General features: G+C 49.5%; 1 protein-coding gene across 1 annotated transcript in view; it reads right to left on the bottom strand.

Moving 5' to 3' along the window:
- LOC114592320 (cholesterol 7-desaturase nvd-like) overlaps positions 1–20,648 on the bottom strand; it is a 31,817-nt gene that overhangs the window by 7,786 nt on the left and 3,383 nt on the right. Inside the window, exons 2-5 of the mRNA XM_028720406.2 lie at positions 7,467–7,655; positions 4,167–4,345; positions 2,832–2,957; positions 2,285–2,404 (exon numbers count right to left, since the gene is read on the bottom strand). Coding sequence (XP_028576239.2) covers positions 2,285–2,404; positions 2,832–2,957; positions 4,167–4,345; positions 7,467–7,655 — 614 coding nt within the window. The remainder of the gene's footprint in view (positions 1–2,284; positions 2,405–2,831; positions 2,958–4,166; positions 4,346–7,466; positions 7,656–20,648) is intronic.

The raw sequence follows: 20,648 nt of genomic DNA, 5'->3' as shown, positions 1-20,648 counted from the left end.
CTTCTTGATGTCTTCTGCTTCTGTTAGGTCCTTTCCACTTTTGTCTTTTATTATGGAAATCTTTGTACAAAATGTTCCTTTCATATCTCCAATTTTCTTGAACAGATCTCTGGTTCTTCCCATTCTGTTGTTTTCCTCTATTTCTTTGCATTGCTTGTTTAAGAAGGCCTTCTTGTCTCTCCTTGCTATTTTTTGGAAATCTGCATTCAATTTCCTGTATCTTTCACTATCTCCCTCACATTTTGCTTGCCTTCTCTCCCCCGCTATTTGTAAGGCCTCGTTGGACAGCCACTTTGCTTTCTTGCATTTCCTTTTCATTGGGATGGTTTTAGTTGCTGCCTCTTGTATAATGTTACGAGCCTCCATCCATAGTTCTTCAGGCACTCTGTCCACCAAATCTAAATCCTTAAACCTGTTCCTCACTTCCACTGTGTATTCATAAGGGATTTGACTTAGATTGTATCTTACCGGCCCAGTGGTTTTTCCTACTTTCTTCAGTTTAAGCTTGAATTTTGCTATAAGAAGCTGATGATCTGAGCCACAGTCAGCTCCAGGTCTTGTTTTTGCTGACTGTATAGAGCTTCTCCATCTTTGGCTGCAGAGAATATAATCAATCTGATTTCGATGTTGCCCATCTGGTGATGTCCATGTGTAGAGTCGTCTCTTGTGTTGTTGGAGAAGCGTGTTTGTGATGACCAGCTTGTTCTCTTGACAGAACTCTATTAGCCTTTGCCCTGCTTCGTTTTGATCTCCAAGGCCAAACTTGCCAGTTGTTCCTTTTATCTCTTGATTCTCTACTTTAGCATTCCAATCCCCTATAATGAGAAGAACATCCTTCTTTGGTGTCACTTCTATAAGGTGTTGTAAGTCTTCATAGAATTGGTCAATTTCAGTTTCTTCAGCACCAGTAGTTGGTGCATAAACTTGGATTACTGTGATGTTAAAAGGTCTGCCTTGGATTCGTATCAAGATCATTCTATCATTTTTGAGATTGCATCCCAGTACAGCTTTCGCCACTCTTTTGTTGACTATGAGGGCCACTCCATTTCTTTTACGGGTTTCTTGTCCACAGTAGTAGATATGATAGTCATCCGAACTGAATTCGCCCATTCCCGTCCATTTTAGTTCACTGATGCCCAGGATGTCAATATTTATTCTTGCCATCTCATTTTTGACCACATCCAACTTACCCAGGTTCATGGTTCTTACATTCTAGGTTCCTATGCAATATTTTTCTTTACAGCATTGGACTTTCCTTTCGCTTCCAGGCATATCCGCAACTGAGCGTCCTTTCGGCTTTGGCCCAGCCGCTTCATCAGCTCTGGATCTACTTGTACTTGCCCTCCGCTCTTCCCCAGTAGCATGTTGGACGCCTTCCGACCTGAGGGGCTCATCTTCCAGCGTCATAACTTTTATATGCCTGTTGCCTTTGTCCATGGAGTTTTCTTGGCAGGGATACTGGAGTGGCTTGCCAGTTCCTGCTCCAGGTGGATCACGTTTGGTCAAAACTCTCCACCATGACCTGTCCATCTTGGGTGGCCCTGCACGGCATAGCTCATAGCTTCTCTGAGTTATTCAAGCCCCTTCGCCACGGCAAGGCAGTGATCCACGAAGGAGGGGAAAACCATGGCTTTAACTATATGGACCTTTGTTGGCAAGGTGATGTCTCTGCTTTTTAAGATGCTGTCATATAGTCAGGTCAATTCCAATGCCTAAGCCAATAGTTGTGGCCTAAATTTGCCCAATAACATTAACCTAATATCCTTGTGTCTTATTCATCAACGGGTGGGTGGTTGCGGGGTCTTGACACGCAAGATGAGGCTGAGAACGCCAAGGTTGCAGTTTCAATCCCTGTATGGGGCAGCTGGCTTGCTGGGGGTTGGACTAGATGACAACTCTACAAATCCATGACAAGAGACAAGCCATACTCTCGCATTTCCCCTCCTCTTTCTGTGATGCTTGTATGATGCTTTCAGGTGGTCTTTGGCTAAGGGGTCGGGCATTGTGTTTAAAAGCTATGACCCAATTTTGTTCTGGGTTTTCATCTCTGTTCTGGGATGTAATAGCTGAGATTCAGGGGGTTGGGATCTCCTCTAGCTTTACAGTCCTGTGATTCTAGGATACTTAATTTCTGGGTCATGGGTTCAAATCCCACCTTGGGCCAAAGATTCCTGCCATGTGTGTGTGTGTGTGTGTGGCTGAACCAGATGACCCTAGAAAAAGTCGAGAAAGAACACAGCCTACAAACCATCCTCTTACAGCCTCTCCTCGCCACAGACTGTACCTGCCAGGCGGAAACTCTCAGGTCCATGAAGCTGAAGTGCTTTCCGAAGAGAGTGATGTTGTGCTTCAGCTGCAAGCGGGAACAGTGCGCGTTGGGCTCCGGATCAGGGTGCCAATCTGCCTGTGGTAGAAAAATGGTAGAGTCATAGAATTGCCGAGTTGGGAGTGTGATCTGGCCCAACTTCCTGCGAGACAGGAATCTTGAGGCTGAGATACAGAGTCTCATGCTCTTCCGACTGAGCTATTGGGTGGGACCTGCAAGGGTCATCCAGTCCAACCCCGCTCAAAGCAGGAAACATTTGCCCAGCATGGAGCTTGAACCCACCACCTAGAGTTTGGGAGTCTCATTTTCTTCCACTAGTAACCGAGCTAGAAATTATTGACTTTGGCGTTCAACTTGGCCAAGGTAACCCCAACCCTCCTTTCATAGAATCAGAGAGTTGTCGAGCGGGAATGGTCCCCCAAAGGTCATCTGCTCCAACCCCCGGCAATGTAGGAATGATATTTGTGCTTCAGACGCTGGGTCCCGCTGGGAGAGCCTCCTTTACCTGCCAGTGGTGCCGGAAGAAAGTCCAGAAAGGGGAGTGCATGTAGCGCAGGTCGGCTCCACTCAGGAAAGCGTGGCGGTGGAGGAAGGAGAGGTGGGCCGTATCCGCTCCGTTCTCTGGGATCTCCTGGCATGGAGAAAGGACAGAGCTGCCTGGAACTCTGCAGAGCCTCTGCTGGTTGGAAAGGGGCCCCCCAAAGGTCATCCAGCCCAACCCCCACTCAAACTAATAATAATAATAATAATAATAATAATAATAATAATAATAATAATATTTATTTATGCCCCGCCCTTCCCTGTTCAAAAACTGGATGGCACATCCAAGATGGGCATTCAACCTCTGCTTCAAAACAAAGAAGGAGACTCCACAACCTCCAAAGACCCTTCCAAGCCCCCCCTTCCAAGGGGCTGGCTTGGTCTTAAACAGTCCCCCCCCTTTTTTTTACCAATGAAATTTATTACTATTATTATTATTATTATTATTTGCTATTTTCCACCAATGATATTATTATAAATAATAACAATAATAACAATTTCATTTCTATAGCGCTTTATATTTTAAAGGAAAAAATCTCCAGGCTGTTGACAACCCATTAAGGAATCAAATCCAACGGTCCAGAATAAAATAATTTCAAGCTTCAAGGAAATCTCCCATTGCCAGTTCAGTGCAACAATAAAGGTTAAAAAAAAAACAATCAGTCCTGCTGGACTTTACAACATAATTGTAGAAGACAATTTTGAGCATGCCTTTCCAAATGTAGACGGTTGCTTTGATATGTTTTTAACATTAACAGCCTCGGCCCAGTATCCCTGAAGGAGAGTCTCCACCCCCATCACTCAGCCTGGACACTGAGGTCCAGCGCCAAGGGCTTTTTGGCAGTTCCCTCACAGCGAGAAGTGAGGGTACAGAGAACCAGGCAGAGGGCCTTCTCGGTGGTGGCACCCGCCCTGTGGAATGCCCTCCCTTCAGATGTCAAGGAAATAAACAACTACCTGACTTTTAGAAGACATCTGAAGGCAGCCCTGTTTAGGAAAGTTTTTAATGTTTGAAGTTTTATCGTGTTTTTAATATTTTGTTGGGAGCTGCCCAGAGTGGCTGGGGAGGGTTTAAAGATATTATTATTATTATTATTATTATTATTATTATTATTATTATTATTATTATTATTCTGCTCTGCATGGGCTTCCCCTCCACACACTCTCCAACCCCGCACAAATCCTGCCACCGAGCCTTACCAAGTGCCACCATCAGATCATGCCGTGACGCCTGCCCACCCCCTCCCTCGGGACCCCCGACTCGTCACAGCGCCCTGCCTGGCTGTGCCCCTGCAAGCACCTCAATGTGCACGTTGACAAAGTGTTCGGTGAGGCCGCGGAAGGGGCACGGGCGCGGCAGGAACTCCTCGCGGTCAGGGACTCGCCACGTCGGGTCGATGCCGTCGCAGTGGTACCAGACCAGGACCATGTCGCTGACCTCGCACGACGGCCACACCTTGATCTTGGCGAATTCGGGCACTGCGGGGAGAGGGAGCGGGCATCAGAGGCAGCCCAGTGTCTCCTGATTCAGATGGAGGCCAGAGAGCTCAGATGAACCCAGCTATACATCCATGTTCAGCGCTTCCGGTGTGCTTGCGAACTGATAAGGAAAAATCCTGGGGTGCGGATTACTCCATTGTCCAGCCCATAGCTGTCAACGTTTCCCTTTTTTAAAGGGAAATTCCCTTATTCCAAATAGGATTCCTCGCAAGAAAAGGGAAAAGTTGACAGCTATGGTCCAGCCCGTTGGGGTGCCACTCCCTGCAGGTCCCTTTGGTCAGCAAAAGGAGGAGTCTCCAGCCAAGTTAAAGGAGCAAAATGGCGGCCAGTAAACCTGATCTTTAATTGTTGCAGGAAGGTTCAAACACACCAAGAGTAGGAACTCCGAGCATAGGGTTGCGTGAGCTTTTAAGACCTCTCTCCATTTCCCATAACACATTTATCAACAGCATCCTCGATACATCACAGATATGTCCGTAGGAGTGTTTGGTGTGTTTGGAAGGAAGAAGAAGACCCAACAATAACGGACTGGCATGACAAGCTACAAGAATTTGCTGAAATGGCGCAGTTAACAAATTCAAAACAAAACAAAACAAAGCAATTCAAAACAAAAATTAATGGGAAAGTGGGATAGATATAAAACATATGTTCAAAAATAAAGTAAAGATTTGCTATCTGTGCTAGCATTTGATTGACGTTGGAGTGAGAATGAGTTGAGAAATAAGACTATATTGATATAGGAATGTATTATAAATATACATAATATGTATTAGAAATGTATTAGAAATATACATAATATGTATTAGAAATGTATTAGAAATACATATATTAGAAATATGTATTAGAAATATATGTATTAGAAATATGTAAAGAAATATACAATATTAAGAGTACATTCATTTGTAAAAAAGGAATATACGATGGGAAAGACAGGGAGTCTAGTGTGTTGGTATGTATATGATTTTGGGGGGAAATTTTGTTTTTGTTTTTTCTCTTTGTTCTTGTTTGTTTGTTTGTTTCATTTTCCTTCTAGGTATATAATTCGTATATAATTTATGTATACATGTTGGAAATTATATTATAGTAAGTCCTGTAATGTAATATGACAACGTTTACCGATGTAATATAAGAATGTTAATAAATAAAAAAAACGCAAATTCAAAAAAAGAAAAGAAAAGAAGTGTTTGGTGTGTAGAAACATGAGACCACTGCCCACCCTTCTTCATCATCCTCGTTCCTGACACCTTTTAAGTACCTGCTTCCATAGGGGCAGGGCACACCGTGGGGCCTCTGGAGTCTGCCTGCTTCTAGAGGCATAGCAAGCCCAGCTGGTCACCCCTCCCCACATCACAGCTTGGGAGTTGGGGCCCAATGTCCACCCCCCTTCCTACGCCTCTGCGCCCCCACGCCCGAGACTCCCAAGTACCCAAAGCCGTCAGGGGAGGGGGGGAGCTATGCCGCCTTGCTGGGGCGCTGGCAAAGCTGCGTCCTCTCAGGAGCCACGGCTCCCTTCTGCCCCCCTCCCTCGCTATAAAGCGGCAAAGCGGGAGCCGCTTACGGCAAGGCGGGCAGGGAGGGAGGCTGGGAAGGGGGCCCCCCCGCTCGCCGTAAGTGGCTCTTGCTGGCTGCAGAGGGATCCCACCACCATCTGTACAGCGCTCCAGCAGTGCCGGTGGCAAACCTCTATGTACAGCCCATGTGCGGTGTCGCTACGCACAGCGCATGCGTGCGACACCGCGCATGCGTTGTACATAGCAGTTTGCTACCGGCGCCACCTAAGAGCCGTACGGACGTTGGTGAGATCCTCTGCTTGTGGCTGTAGACGTGAACGGAGGATCCTCCACATGCGGCGGTGGTGGCATGATGTCGGCTTGCGCCCAGGCCCAGACAGAGGGGGGGCCATATGGGCCACTTGGCCCGGGCCTCCGATTCCAAAGGGAGCCTCGGTTAGCATATTCATCTATATTTTCCATTTTTTCTTTATATGCAGATACGGTTCAAGCCTTGAAATAAAATTATTTGTCACCATAACTTTTGTGAAAATATACTTACTTATTTATAAGGCTTCAGTTATCCCCAGGGTAAATAAAAGGGGGGGGCACATTATCTACCTGGCCCGGGCCTCTGACTGGCTCTGCAAGGCCCTGCTCACTCCGCTGCGCCCGGGCCAGGGCGGCAGGGCAAGCACCCCACAGAATGCCATCTTGTTACTCTCCCAGACATGGAACACAGGGTGCACTGCCCCCCTGCCCCCACCTTGCGATGCCACTGCCTGCCTCCTCCCATTCAGCCACCCTACAGCTGGGGGGGAGTCATTAGCCATAGGAACCAAGGAAATCCATCAAACCATTGAATTTGGGCGATTTGATTCTATGTTGGATACTCTGGGGAAACAGTACAATTCATGTTATCTGCTTATTGCCACAATTTTATAGACTGCTTTTCTGAGCCTCTTTGCTGTTGTGTAATATGGTGCCTGTGTCAAAGGTCATTGTCCTGGCCTTAGTTTGAGGCTGTGGTGGGGACTTGGGATTTTGGGGGAGTCATTTAATTGCCTCCCATTCCTGGTTTTAACAGAACCTTTGCTTATCTTGAGGAACGCGGGTGGCGCTGTGGGTTAAACCACAGAGCCTAGGACTTGCTGATCAGAAGGTCGACGGTTCAAATCCACGTGACAGGGTGAGCTCCTGTTGCTCAGTCCCAGCTCCTGCCAACCTAGCAGTTTGAAAGCACGTCAAAGTGCAAGTAGATAAATAGGTACCGTTCTGGCAGGAAGGTAAACGGCATTTCCGTGCGCTGCTCTGGTTCGCCAGAAGCGGCTTAGTCATGCTGGCCACATGAAGCTCCCTTGGCCAGTAAAGCGAGATGAGCGCCGCAACCCCAGAGTTGGTCACTACTGGACCTAATGGTCAGGGGTCCCTTTACCTTTACCTTGCTTATCTTCAGGGATTTCTGCTTTGTCTGTGCCCACATGGCCTTGCGCGCCCCCCCTGTGAGGGCTGCCCCCCTTGGTCCCCAAAGTGCTGAGCCGCCCCCTGTCTTCCAGGCCCCAGGTGCGAAACACGTTCAGGGTTCAATAAGATGGGCAAAGGGGGCTCACCTTTCTCGGCGTACGGAATCCTGACACACTTGCCGCTCTCTCCATCGAACTGCCAGCCGTGGAACGGGCACTCAATGCAGCTGCCCACCACCTGGCCTCCGACACCCAGGTTGGCGCCCAGGTGAGGGCAATAGGCATCCACCACACAAACTTTCCCATCCGAGTTCCGGAAGATGGCAAACTGCTCCCCTGCCGGAGGCAAAGAGAGAAGGCAGGATGAGGCCCAGGGAGCTAAGGCTGGCTCTTCTCTCAGCTAGGACGAAGGATTTGATTCTCAACCGGGTGGGGGAAACCCAAAGAGAATCCCTAGATCAGGGGTCTGCAACCTTTAAGACAAAAAGAGCCACTTGGACCCGTTTCCGAAGGAAAAAAAAACTGGGAGCCGCAAAACTCGTCATTATAAAAATAACTTTTTTGGCACTTTTTTATTATTTCTTTGTTTGACGCCTCAGAATTACTCCTCCTCATAGAAATAAACGTTAAATTAACAAGTTACCTTTTTGTGTGTGTGTGTTCTTCACTCCCCTTCAAAACAGTGACCAGCGTACATGCCCCCTTTCAATGCAGTGACCAGCGTACATGCCCCTTACAATGTAGCTGGCGGGCGGGAAGGTGATGTCGGGACGGTGTGTGACTAACGCATGCACCACCCCCATGCGATGTCACAGCCAGTACAGCGCCCGCCACAGTGGGGAGTGTCGGGGCGCACAATGTGCCTCCTCCCCTCGCTAGTATCCGCCCCGGAGCCGCGGCAAAGGTGTAAAAGAGCCACATGCGGCTCCGGAGCCGCGGGTTGCAGACCCCTGGACTAGATGTAAGGTTGCCATATTTCATAAAGTGAAAATACAGACACAAAAGTTGGGCAAAGTTGGGGAGGGGGTAAGAATGACATTTTTACCAATTTAAAAGGAAAATTGGGCTGTCATGTTCCCAGGTTTTCCCAGACATTTCAAAAAGTCCACCTGGATGCCATCCAACCTCTGCTTAAAAGCCCCCAAGAAGTGAAAATGATTTCTTCACTCTTCATCAAAAGCAATGGTTAGGCAAAGAATTATAGACACCGAGAGACAACAGGACTGCTTAAGGTGCCCCGACTACAAAATTGTAGAAATCACCAGCAACATATCTCTTTTTTCTTGTATCCAAAAATGCAAGAAGGGTTTTCACACTTGCCAGAGGCTCTGCTCTGCCCTCGCCGGTCTTGGAAGGGTCCTTTTAAAAAGTCCCATGTGACCAGAGAATTTGCGCCTGTCCATTGGGGGAGATAGGAAGCCCTGAACACATATTTTTTAGAAGTCCCTTTTACGTAGAGAAACCATTGACCTCCTGCTGGTGAGGCTTGCTGATCTCCCGGTAAAGCAAAAATTCTATCTTCTCCTGTTAGGCAAAGGCCACAAGGCAACGCGGATTGTTGCCAGATTCTGCGCACAGATCTGTAGGCGCAGACCATCTCCCGATTCAATCTAGTTAAGAAAATTCCCAAACCCGGATCCACAGGCGACTTTGGGTCATTTCTCTAAGGTAGTCTATTTTAAAGTTTTTATGTGTTTATATGCCTATCACACTTTTAAACTTAAAATCCGTTGTTGTATATTGTAAGTTAAATGTTTGTTTTGCTACTGGGATTGTAGTACCGTTTGTGTTTCTCAAGCTGGTCTCTGACCGTAATAAATTTCATGTTCATGTCTACTCTTTGTTGCTGAAGTTGCACTCAGCTCTGTCCTCTGTTTTGGTGGCTCATGTGAAAGGGGTCTAGGAGCATCAGTGAACCACAAGCTTATCATGTGTCAACAGTGTGATGCGGCAGCAAAACAACAGCAACAAACTAACGCTCTTCTAGGCTGCATCTACAGAAGTCTAGTGTCCAGGTCCAGGGAAGTCTTAGTCCCACTCTATTCTGCCTTCGTCAGACCAAACCTGGAATACTGTGTCCAGTTCTGGGCACCACAATTTAAGAAGGACATTGACCAGCTGGAAGATGTGCAGAGGAGGGCGACCAAGATGATGGAGGGTCCGGAAACCAAGCCTTAGGAGGGAGCTGGGTAAGTTTATCCTCAAAAAGAGGAGATAATATCGGCATCTTCAAATATCTCAAGGGCTGTCACATGGAACAAGCTTGTTTTCTCCTGCTCTGAAGGGTAGGACCCAAACAAATTGATTCAAGTTGCAAGGAAGGAGATTCTGGCTAAACATCAGGAAGAGTTTTCTGCCAGGAAGAGCAGAGTGACCTCTCTCCTTCCTTGGAGGTTTCTAAGCAGAGCTTGGATGGCCAGCTGTCATGGATGCTTAATTGAGCTTCCTGAATTGCAGGGGGTTGGACTGGATTACTCTTGAGGTCCCTTCCAGCTCTATGATACTGTGGTGGGAAAGGAAAGCTGTTTGAAAGGGGTGACTTAAGGAGAAGAGTCCCGGAATGAAGAAAACAGGATTTCAGCCTAAAGCCGTAATTTGGGCAAATGCCCGATTTAAACAAAAGAGAGGCTGTTGCAAAAACGAGGCGTGGAAAAATCTCGCGTCCACTTTGCTTCTGTGACACCCGGCGTATGATAAGAGGCAGCTTCACGCTTGGAGAATATTCCCTAGAGCAAAAGGCAGCTTGTTTTCTCCTGCTCTGGAGGGTAGGACTCGAACCGACGTCTGCAAGTTTTATCCAGCTCTGAGAAGAGGAGTGAGTCTGGGTGAGGCCAAACGGAGCCCATCCTGTCCACACAGTGGAGAAGCAGGGAATGAAAAGCAAAGTCTGCTATGCTCCAAGGCTAGATATAGACTCATGGAATGGTTGGAATGGACCCCAACCCTGCAATGTGGTAATATGCAGCTGTCCCATACGGGGATCAAACCTGCAACCTTGGCGTTATCAGAAACACACTCTCACCAGCTGAGCATGAGGATCTTAATCTCAGGGTCGTGGATTCAAGGCAAAAGATTCCTGCATTTGAGGGGGTAGGCTAGATGACCCTTAAAGGTAAAGGTAAAGGGACCCCTGACCATTAGGTCCAGTCATGGCCGATTCTGGGGTTGCGGCGCTCATCTCGCTTTACTGGCTGAGGGAGCCGGCGTCCAGCTTCCGGGTCATGTGGCCAGCAGGACTAAGCTGCTTCTGGTGACCCAGAGAAGCGCACAGAAACACCGTTTACCTTCCCGCCAGAGCGGTACCTATTTATCTACTTGCACTTTGACATGCTTTCAAACTGCTAGCTTGGCAGGAGCAGGGACTGAGCAACGGGAGCTCACCCCGTCACGGGGACTCAAACTGCCGACCTTCTGATTGGCAAGACCTAGGCTCTGTGGTTTAACCCACAGTGCCACCCGCGTCCCTGCAGATCCCTTCAGACCCTTCTAACTCCACAATTCTAACAGTCTGTTACTGCTATGCTTTATACGGCATAAAAATCCAATCAAGCAGCTCAAAAACAGCAAGAGTAGCCGGCCCAATGCCTGTGGGGAGCCCACAATAATAATCTGATACTGTAAATTTAATTGTAAAATTAGTAAAACTTTCCTAGAGCGCCTAGGGACGCGGGTGGCGCTGTGGGTAAAAGCCTCAGCGCCTAGGGCTTGCCAATCGAAAGGTCGGCGGTTCAAATCCCTGCGGCGGGGTGCGCTCCCGTTGCTCGGTCCCAGCACCTGCCAACCTAGCAGTTCGAAAGCACCCCTGGGTGCAAGTAAATAAATAGGGACCGCTTACTGGCGGGAAGGTAAACGGCGTTTCCGTGTGCGGCTCTGGCTCGCCAGATGCAGCTTTGTCACGCTGGCCATGTGACCCGGAAGTGTCTCCGGACAGCGCTGGCCCCCGGCCTCTTGAGTGAGATGGGCGCACAACCCTAGAGTCTGTCAAGACTGGCCCGTACGGGCAGGGGCACCTTTACCTTTTTCCTAGAGCGCCATCTGTTGTGCAATGCAGGGGGTGGGACTAGATGACCCCCTGGGGTCCCTTGACAATTCTGGGCTTCTACAATGCTGGAGAGCTCGGTTGGTTAGAGTGTGATTGTTGACAACACCAAGGTTGCAGGATTGATCCCCATATTGGGCAGCTGCCTCTTCCTCCCTAGCAGGGGCTTAGACTAGCTGACCCTCAACATAGGAGCCAACTATGCTTTGGCCCCCACAATCAAATATTTTAGGGGGCACCCCCCCCCCCAAGTTGATAAGCATTGCCATTCAAACGGTGTTGTGTACGCTTCCGAGCACAATTCAAAGTGTTGGTGCTGACCTTTAAAGCCCTAAACGGCCTCTGCCCAGTATACCTGAAGGAGCATCTCCACCCCCATCGTTCTGCCCGGACACTGAGGTCCAGCTCCGAGGGCCTTCTGGCGGTTCCCTCCCTGCAAGAAGCCAAGTTACAGGGAACCAGGCAGAGGGCCTTCTCGGTAGTGTTACCCTCCCTGAGGAACGCCCTCCCACCAGATGTCAGAAAGATAAATAACTACCAAACTTTTAGAAGACATCTGAAGGCAGCCTGTTTAGGGAAGCTTTTAATGTTTAATAGGTTATTGTATTTTAGTGTTCTGTTGGAAGCCGCCCAGAGTGGCTGGGAAAACCCAACCAGATGGGCGGGGGATATAAATATATTATTGTTGTTGTTGTTGTTGTTGTTATTGCACACTACATCATGTGATCAATGTGGGCACTGCATCATGTGGGCCTGCGCCCCCCATACTTTATTCAGGTTGGCATCCCTCAGGGTCCCTCCCAATTCAATGATTACATGCCAGAGGTTTTCCACCTTTCTGAGTCTTCCTCCTTCTTCTTTGGCCTCAACGGTGTCTCCGAAATAATTTTTGAGTCCACAGCTCCCTTGACCAACTACATCCTTTCTGCTGCAACCCTGTGGGGCTCAGGAGCCCAGTTATGCCACCCCTTGCTTGCAGAGCTGGCAGCCTCTCTCCCTTTTTCAAACACCCTCCCTTGTGGAGCGTTCCCTCAGCCTCCTCTCCTCTCCTTGTGAGTCCTCTGGTCAGCCGCTGCTGCCGCCCTTGGTCTCTGAGCTGCCCCCCTGGCCCCAGAGAGAGGTGCCTCCTCACACTGCCCCACAGGAGCCTGGAAAGAGGGTGCCCCCAGCCTTAGTGGCCCAACGGAGACTGGCCAAAGAAGAACGTGAGGCCGGCACCTTGGGTGGCACCAGCGGGCCTTGCCAGGCCTGCATGGCACAACGGCTCTCCTTCAGCACTGGGCACTCAGCTGCCAGGCAGGCATTGTACACAGCAGGCACAAGGTAGGCCAGCACAGAGCCTGCCTGCCCGGCCTCCCACTTGTCTGTCCATTCCCAAAAGCAGGGGCTGGTGGACTGACTGGCTGGCTGGCTGGGCTCCCTCAACCACTTGCTTGCTTACTCCGAGGCCGCCTCAGTTCCTGGCACCCAGCACCCCCTGGCCAGCCCCAGAGGCACCTTTCGCCTACGGAGCTTACAGCCAGGGCCGCTGCAACAAACAGTTGTGCAAGCCTTTGGGAGGCCGAGACGCGAGAGGGCATCAGAGGAGGGAGGGAAGGAAAAGGGGACAGAGGCCAGGGTTGCCCACAGCACCCCTTACCATCCTTCAAGGCACCCCAGGGTGCCACGGCAAACTGGTTGAAAACCACTGTTATATATCTCATACCCTCCAACGTTTCTCCAATGACGTCTCGTTCCATAATGATAATTTCACTAAGTATTAATACACCACATATCTTACTGGGTTGCCCCGGCCACTCTGGGCAGCTTCCAACATATATAAAGACATAGACTATATGGAACTGGCGGAAATAACCGGCAGAATCCGAGACCAGGGAGAAGAGTCAGTGGAAGAAGATTGGAAGAAATTTAAAGACTATTTACAAAAATACTGCAAAATTAATGAATGTTAGAATGATGTTGGATTGAAGTTAAGTGGTTTTTAGCAGTAATGTTAAAAAGATGTGCAAAAATGGAATGTTAATAGGTGATAATTTAAAGTTATAATATATTAAGACTAAAGATTAGGATAAAAACAAAGAGGGAAAGGATTTGCTGAACCAACTAATTGAAATGGATACAAAAAAGGGAGGTGTGAGGAGGTCCGGGGAACAGGCAAATGAAAGGTAAGACATGGAAAGATTGAATTGTTTTTAACTGTTTTTATTTTGTATTTTGTATTTTTCTTTTTTCTTTGTGTAATATTTTGAAAACCTTAATAAAAAATTATATAAAAAACAACAACAACATATATAAAGACATAATAAAACATTAAGCATTTTAAAAACTTCCCCATACAGTCGTACCTTGGAAGTCGAACGGAATCCGTGCTGGAAGTCTGTTCGACTTCCAAAACGTTCAGAAACCAAAGCGCAGCTTCTGATTGGCTGCAGGAAACTCCTGCAGGCCAATCGGAAGCCATGGAATCCCTGTTGGATATTTGGCTTCCAAAAATAGTTTGCAAACCGGAACAGTCACTTCCGGGTTTGCGGCATTCAGGAACCAAAACGTTCAAGAATTAAGCTGTTTGAAAACCAAGGTATGACTGTACCTTCAAATGATTTGGGTGTCAGATAACTCCATACCGTCCAACATTTTTCCAGTGAAAATAGGGACGTCCGAAGGAAAAGCGGGACATTCCGGGATCAAATTAGAAACCAGGATGGCTTCTCTAAATCAGGGACGTCCCTGGGAAATAGGGACACTTGGAGCTTGTGCTGGATTTACAAGCAGTGTGAAGATTTGGCTGGGAGCAGAAGGGCCTGCTAAACTGGACTGCAGGAAACGCATTTCTCAAGGTCAACCGGGAGACGTTTTTCCATCTGAAGCCACTGCCCTCGGCCCAGCCTCATCCATGGGGGGCAAGCAAAGGAGCCAGAAGGGCTTATCAGCACCCAGGGACAGCCTCTTTTCCCGCTGCACAGACCTCGTGCCACTTCTCGCTCACAGAATCCCAGAATTTTCGAGTTGGAGGGGATCCCGGGGGTCATCTAGTCCAACCCCCTGCAAGCCAGGAATCTTTTGCCCAATGTGGGACTCAAACCCACATTGCTTAAAAAAACAACAACCTGGGTCTAACTGACCCCACTGGAGTAAAAAGGTAAAGGTACCCCTGCTCGTACGGGCCACTCTTGCAAGACTCTAGGGTTGTGCGCTCATCTCACTCAAGAGGCCAGGAGCCAGCGCTGTCCGGAGACACTTCCGGGTCACGTGGCCAGCGTGACAAGCTGCATCTGGCGAGCCAGAGCCGCACACGGAAACGCCGTTTACCTTCCCGCTAGTAAGCGGTCCCTATTTATCTACTTGCACCCGGGGGTGCTTTCGAACTGCTAGGTTGGCAGGCGCTGGGACCGAGCAACGGGAGCGCACCCCGCTGCGGGGATTCGAACCGCCGACCTTTCGATCGGCAAGCCCTAGGCGCTGAGGCTTTAACCCACAGCGCCACCCGCGTCCCCCTCCACTGGAGTAGTCTGACTCAAATTGATTCGTTTTTGGTGGTGTCTTTTTGGACAATCCCAAAGTTTTGAGAGTCAGCAGCGCTGAAACTGCCAAGGCGGAGCAACATGGTAAGTTGGCCGCTCTGCCAAAGAGCGCTTAAATTCTCTCAGAAACGATCCGGTTAGGAAGCTCTCTGGACGTGAATATGTTCCCTGGAAAGACAGAAGAAAGGATAATCGGGCCCCATTTGGGGCAGAAGATTCTTGCTTTGCAGGGGGTTAGACTAGATGACTGGAGGTCGCTCCCAACTTGATAATTATAGAATTCTATGAAATAGTTCAGTCGGAAGAGCAGGATTCACTGAATCTCAGGGTTGTGGGTTCGAGTCCCGCGTTGGGCAGAAGATACCTGTTTTGCCAGGGGTTGGTCTAGATGACCCTGGGGGTCCCTTCCAACTTGACGGTTCCAAGGCTGAGCAGGGCGGAGGGGGAGGCGGTCTGCCTTTGGCACGCTGCTCACTTTGCCAACCTGCTTTTCTGGCTCTGCCGCAGGGAGTGAGGAACTGGAGGAAGGGTCAAGCAAAAGCTGTTGAGAATGCCTCCGCTGGGGTGGGGCAGCCGGAAACTCAGTCTGGGCAGTGGCAGACTGATGTTTCGGGGTGGTCCAAAGTCCCGTCTGCGGTGGGATCCCCTTCGCAAGCAGCAACAAGGCCGGGGTCACCCCAGCGACCTTTTCCCCAGGGTTCTTCCAGGACAGATCGCCCCGTTTTCTTTCTTTTTTTTAACATCTCACTCAGTCCAAAGCAGAAATGCTTGATGCAAAAGGCGGCTGCTTTTGGAGAGTCCTAGAGCTGTCGAGTGGGAAGGGACCCTGCGGGTCATCTAGCCCAACCCCGGCCCTCCAGATGTTTTGAGACTACAGTTCCTATCATCCCTGACCATTGGCCTTGTTAGCTAGGGATGATGGGAATTGTAGTTCCAAAACATCTGGAGGGGCAGAGTTTGCCTATGCCTGGTCTAGCCCAATGCAGGAATCTTCAGCCCAACAAAGGACTCGAACCCACGTGGGTCAGAAATGCAAAGGGTGAAGCCTCTTTGCTGTGGGCCTTGCGGGCTGGGTGTTGCCTTCTGAAGCCTGCACCAAGCAATGGAAACCTCCTGCCCGGAAGCTTGGATTCGCTTGGACTTGGGTGGAGACTTTTAATCTCCGGGTTGCGGGTTCGAGACCCACCGGGGAGGGGAGTCCTGTGTCACAGGGGTTACACTAGATGACCGGCGAGGTCCCTTCCAACTTGACCATTCTAGGGTTCTATGAAAACAGCAGGCTCGGAAGGGATCTGAGGGTCATCCAGGCCCCTGCAATGCAGGAAGATGCAGCTATCCTTTACAGGGATCGAACCTGCAGCCTTAAAGGTAAAGGTTAAAGGGACTCCTGACCATCAGGTCCAGCTGTGACCGACTCTGGGGTTGCGGCGCTCCTCTCGCTTTATTGGCTGAGGGAGCCGGCGTACAGCTTCCTGGTCATGTGGCCAGCATGACTAAGCCGCTTCTGGCAAACCAGAGCAGTGCACAGAAATGCCATTTACCTTCCCTATTTATCAGTGGCGTAGCGTGGGGGTGCAGGGGGGCCGGCCGCACCGGGCGCAACATCTGGGGGGGGCACTCGTCGCCGAAGAGCCTCGGGTGCAGGCTGTAGCAGAGCCCCATGTCTCGTGGAACCGACGAGCTGGCAGCGGCTCTCCGCTTGCCGCGGTCCCCGCGCGTCAGGGCCGCGGAGGGCGCGCCAGGCAGCCCCTCCTCACAGCCCCGCCGCCGCTGCTGCAGCTGCTGGGCCATGTTGCATTTTCCTTGCCTCTCTGCCCTCCTCCTCCTCCGGGCAAGCGGCGTCGTTTGGGCGGCAGCGCCAGCGGCAACTCGCCTCAGATCACCTGACACGGACCCGCCGCCGCTGCCGTGGCTACCTTACCGTAAATACCCCAGCCCAGGCAGCAGCAAGAAGAAGCTGGCAGCGGCAGCAGGTTAGGGGTTAGGGGGCGCAAATTACTTGCCTTGCCCCGGGTTAGGGGGCGCAAATTACTTGCCTTGCCCCGGGTGCTGACAACCCACGCTACGCCGCTGCTATTTATCTACTTGCACTTTGACGTGCTTTCGAACTGCTAGGTGGGCAGGAGCAGGGACTGAGCAACGGGAGCCCACCCCGTCGTGGGGATTCGAAACGCCGACCTGATTGGCAAGCCCTAGGCTCTGTGGTTTAACCCACGTCCCACCTGCGGCCTTAGCTAAACTCTCACCCTTTCTTTCACATTAGCTCCCAGTTCAAGTGTCAATTGCTGAGTCTGGGAGTGGCGCAAAACGAGGACAAAACCTTGGCATCCGTTTGGAGTCCGTCATCAGACAAGGTTGGCTGCTGGGGTGTCAGCATGTCACCTTGGTTTACCCCATTGGTGGGGCGGCACACCATGTCCACAAGCCAGCGCACAACTAGAACATCAATTTGGAGGAAAGTCAACATTTTTGGGTGGCACCTTAATGAAGCTGACTTGAATCTGCTTTCGGCCGCAGGCCCTAAATGCCCACGCTTTCTTCCTTATTGCGATGGGCTCTTCTCGGTCATGGGTTCGAGCCCCTCATTGGGCAAAAAGGTCCTGCTTCAAGCGGGCTGGACTAGATGACCCTGGGGACCCATCCAGATCAACAATTCTTCGATTGCAAAGTCGAACAAGGCAGCGAGGTCTTGCCTTTGACATGCCGCACACTTCCACAACTCGTTTTTCCGGCTCTGCCGCACTGGCTGGGGAACTGGAGAAAGGTTCGTTCTGAATCCTTTAGGAATGCCTCCGCTGGGGTGAGAAAGCCAGGAGCTGGCCGCTCCGTGAAGAAGGCAGCAAAAAAAGAGTCTGCCAAGGCTGCAGGTTCGATCCCTGTAAAGGACAGCGGCACATTCCTGCCTCGAAGGGGGTTAGACTAGAGGACCCTCGAAGTCCCTTCCAATTCTGCAATTACACGGAATACAATACGGAGAGCGCCAGAGATCCGCCAAACTCATCTTTGCTTGAAAAGGCCCGGAAGAAAGTGGGACACTGAGATAGCTCTGTCAGTAGAACACGAGGCTCTGAATGCCAGGGTCATGAGTTCAAGTCCAGGCCTAGGCAAAGGATTCGTGCTTTGCAGGGGGTTGGACTTATTCCAGGGTCCTTATCCTTTCAATTGTATGAGAAGCTTTTGTGCACATCCTACCGAGAGCTGGTGTCTCTAAACTTGACCTTCCTTGCTGAGGCGAGATTCCCTAAGGAACACATCCCCGTGTGGAGATTTCTGGGTGCCCGGTTAGCGACTGACATCTTACCTGGCTGCTCCCTCCAGCTTTCTTTAGCAGATAAGCAAGAGAGTTTGTTTATGACATTTATATCCCACCTTTATTCTCCAAGGGCACATGGTTCACTTCCTTGCTTAGTTGAGCCCTACAACAGCCCTGTGGGGCAGGCTAAAAGGCAGCGGCCCACTCCAACGTCACCCTGTCAGTTTCATGACTGAGTGGGGACTTCAACCCGGATCTCCCAGGTTCTGGTCCGACCCTCTAGCCCAGGGGTCAGCAAACTTTTTCAGCAGGGGGCCTGTCCACCGCCCCTCAGACCTTGTGGGGGGCCGGACTATATTTTGAAAAAAAAATAATGAACGAATTCCTATGCCCCACAAATAACCCAGAGATGCATTTTAAATAAAAGGACACATTCTAATCACGTAAAAACACTCTGATTCCCGGACCGTCTGCAGGCCGGATTGAGAAGGCGATTGGGCCAGATCTGGCCCCTGGTTCTTAGTTTGCCTACCCATGCTCCAGCCACTACACCTCACTGCCTTCCCAAATTAAGTCGGCCCATAAAGATGAGGAAAGCAAAATATCCCTTCAAGAAGGATCTGAAATATTTTCCAAGGAGCTTGATGGTCTGATTGGATGTTTGAACGTGTTGGAAATTTTTCCTTTAAAACATAAAGCAGGATAGAAATGAACTGAATGATAAGAATAAGAAATGCCATTGCAAAAAAGAGAAAAAGAGATGCTTACACATTCCGTGGTGGCAACCGCAAGCCAGGTTTAAGGTGCAATTACCATAGAGTTGGAAGGGACCCAAAGGTCATCTAGCCCAACCCCCTGCAATGCAGGAATTTGGCAATTAGCTTATGTATCTCAGTTTCTAACAATGTCTGCTTCTGGCTGCAATATCAGGCCTACCTTACTGGGTCTGTTTTTTAAGACTTACCGAGGTAGGATATGTGATCAGTAAATAGCAGTGGCGTAGCGTGGGTTGTCAGCACCCGGGGCAAGGCAAGTAATTTGCGCCCCCTAACCTGTGGATTTGCCCTAACCCCAGATGTTGCGCCCGGTGCAGCCGGCCCCCCCTGCACCCCCCACGCTACGCCACTGGTAAATAGGTAAAGAAATTACCACTTCTAAGAGCTGGTGGTTCGCAAAAAAAGAATTTGAACTATTATTATCTTATTTATATGCTTCCCGTCTGACTGGGTTGCCCTAGCCACTCTGGGCGGCACCCAACAAAATATTTAAAACACTATAAAACATCAACCATGAAAAACTTCCCTGTACAGGGCAGCCTTCAGATGTCTTTGGAAAGTCAAATAGCTGTTTTCTGAAGGCTTGCTCAGCTTTGCAGCAGGCACACAAAAAATGCACACACACCCTTTTGTGAATGGCCGAATGGATATTGAGGCCATAAAGCCTTCTGGCAACACCGCAACCCAGTTATTGCAAACAACTCGCCGAGTAACTCGCTACAAAAGGCAAACGGCTCGCTTTGTTCCTGGTTTGATTAAAGGGTGTATCGCCGGCAACCGTGGGTGAGCCAACGAAAGAAGCTCTGGCAACGAGGCTTGGCAAGGTTTGAGTTTCCTCAACATCTCCAAGGCCACCAGTGGGATGAAGAAGATGCGGAGCTCTGTGTAGGCAAACAGCATTGAGAGTTTCTAAAACAAGGAGCAACGAAGAGAAGAAGTGGGGAAAGAAAATTGCCCGGCTTCTGGGTGGGCTGCTCCAAGTCGGGCAGAGAAAGGAGTTGGCAGTGGGTGCCAGGAGACGGCAAGGGGCACCCAGGTTTTGCCACCCTGTACGCCAGCGATAGAAACTGAGGTGTGAAAGCTAGGAGCTGAATGGCACCTTAAACCTAGGTTATGGGTGCATCAATGAAATATAGTTTTAATACAAAGCTGAAAATGAATGAACTGCAGCTAAAATATTGTGTTCATTTGTCGCATGGCCTAATCCTTCCCCTGCCCACATCCCCTAATCTTCTTAAGAGGGTCTCTTAATCTTCAGAGAGTAGCTGGAAGTGGGGAGGCAGAAAATGGTCCCCCTTTCCTTCCACTCTGCAGTTTTAATCTGAAATCTTAGGCATAGCACTGTGCCCAGAGCTCATAGACTGCCCACGCTAATGAAAGTCCCTGTCACAAAATGCACCTAGGACAATGGGAGTTTTGAACACTGCCGTACGCAATTGTAAAAAAATGTGGTGGTTGGGCGATGGGCAGTGCTAGAAATTCAGACTTAGAAGCTGATTGCCAAATGGCACCTTAAACCTAGATTGCGGTTGCCACAACAGAGTACCTAGGCATCATTTTTTCCTACCAATGAAATTTATTATTATTATTATTATTATTATTATTATTATTATTATGCATTTCCAGTGTTGGAAACTCAGATATATAAGCTTAAATAGCACCTTAAACCTAGGTTACGATCGCCAGAACAGAATATCCAGGTGCCTTTTTTTGAGGTGAAATATATTATTATTATTATTG

This window comes from Podarcis muralis, chromosome 2 (genome assembly GCF_964188315.1).
Source record: "Podarcis muralis chromosome 2, rPodMur119.hap1.1, whole genome shotgun sequence".
NCBI lineage: Eukaryota > Metazoa > Chordata > Lepidosauria > Squamata > Lacertidae > Podarcis > Podarcis muralis.
This window is presented reverse-complemented; position numbering and strand designations above follow the sequence as displayed.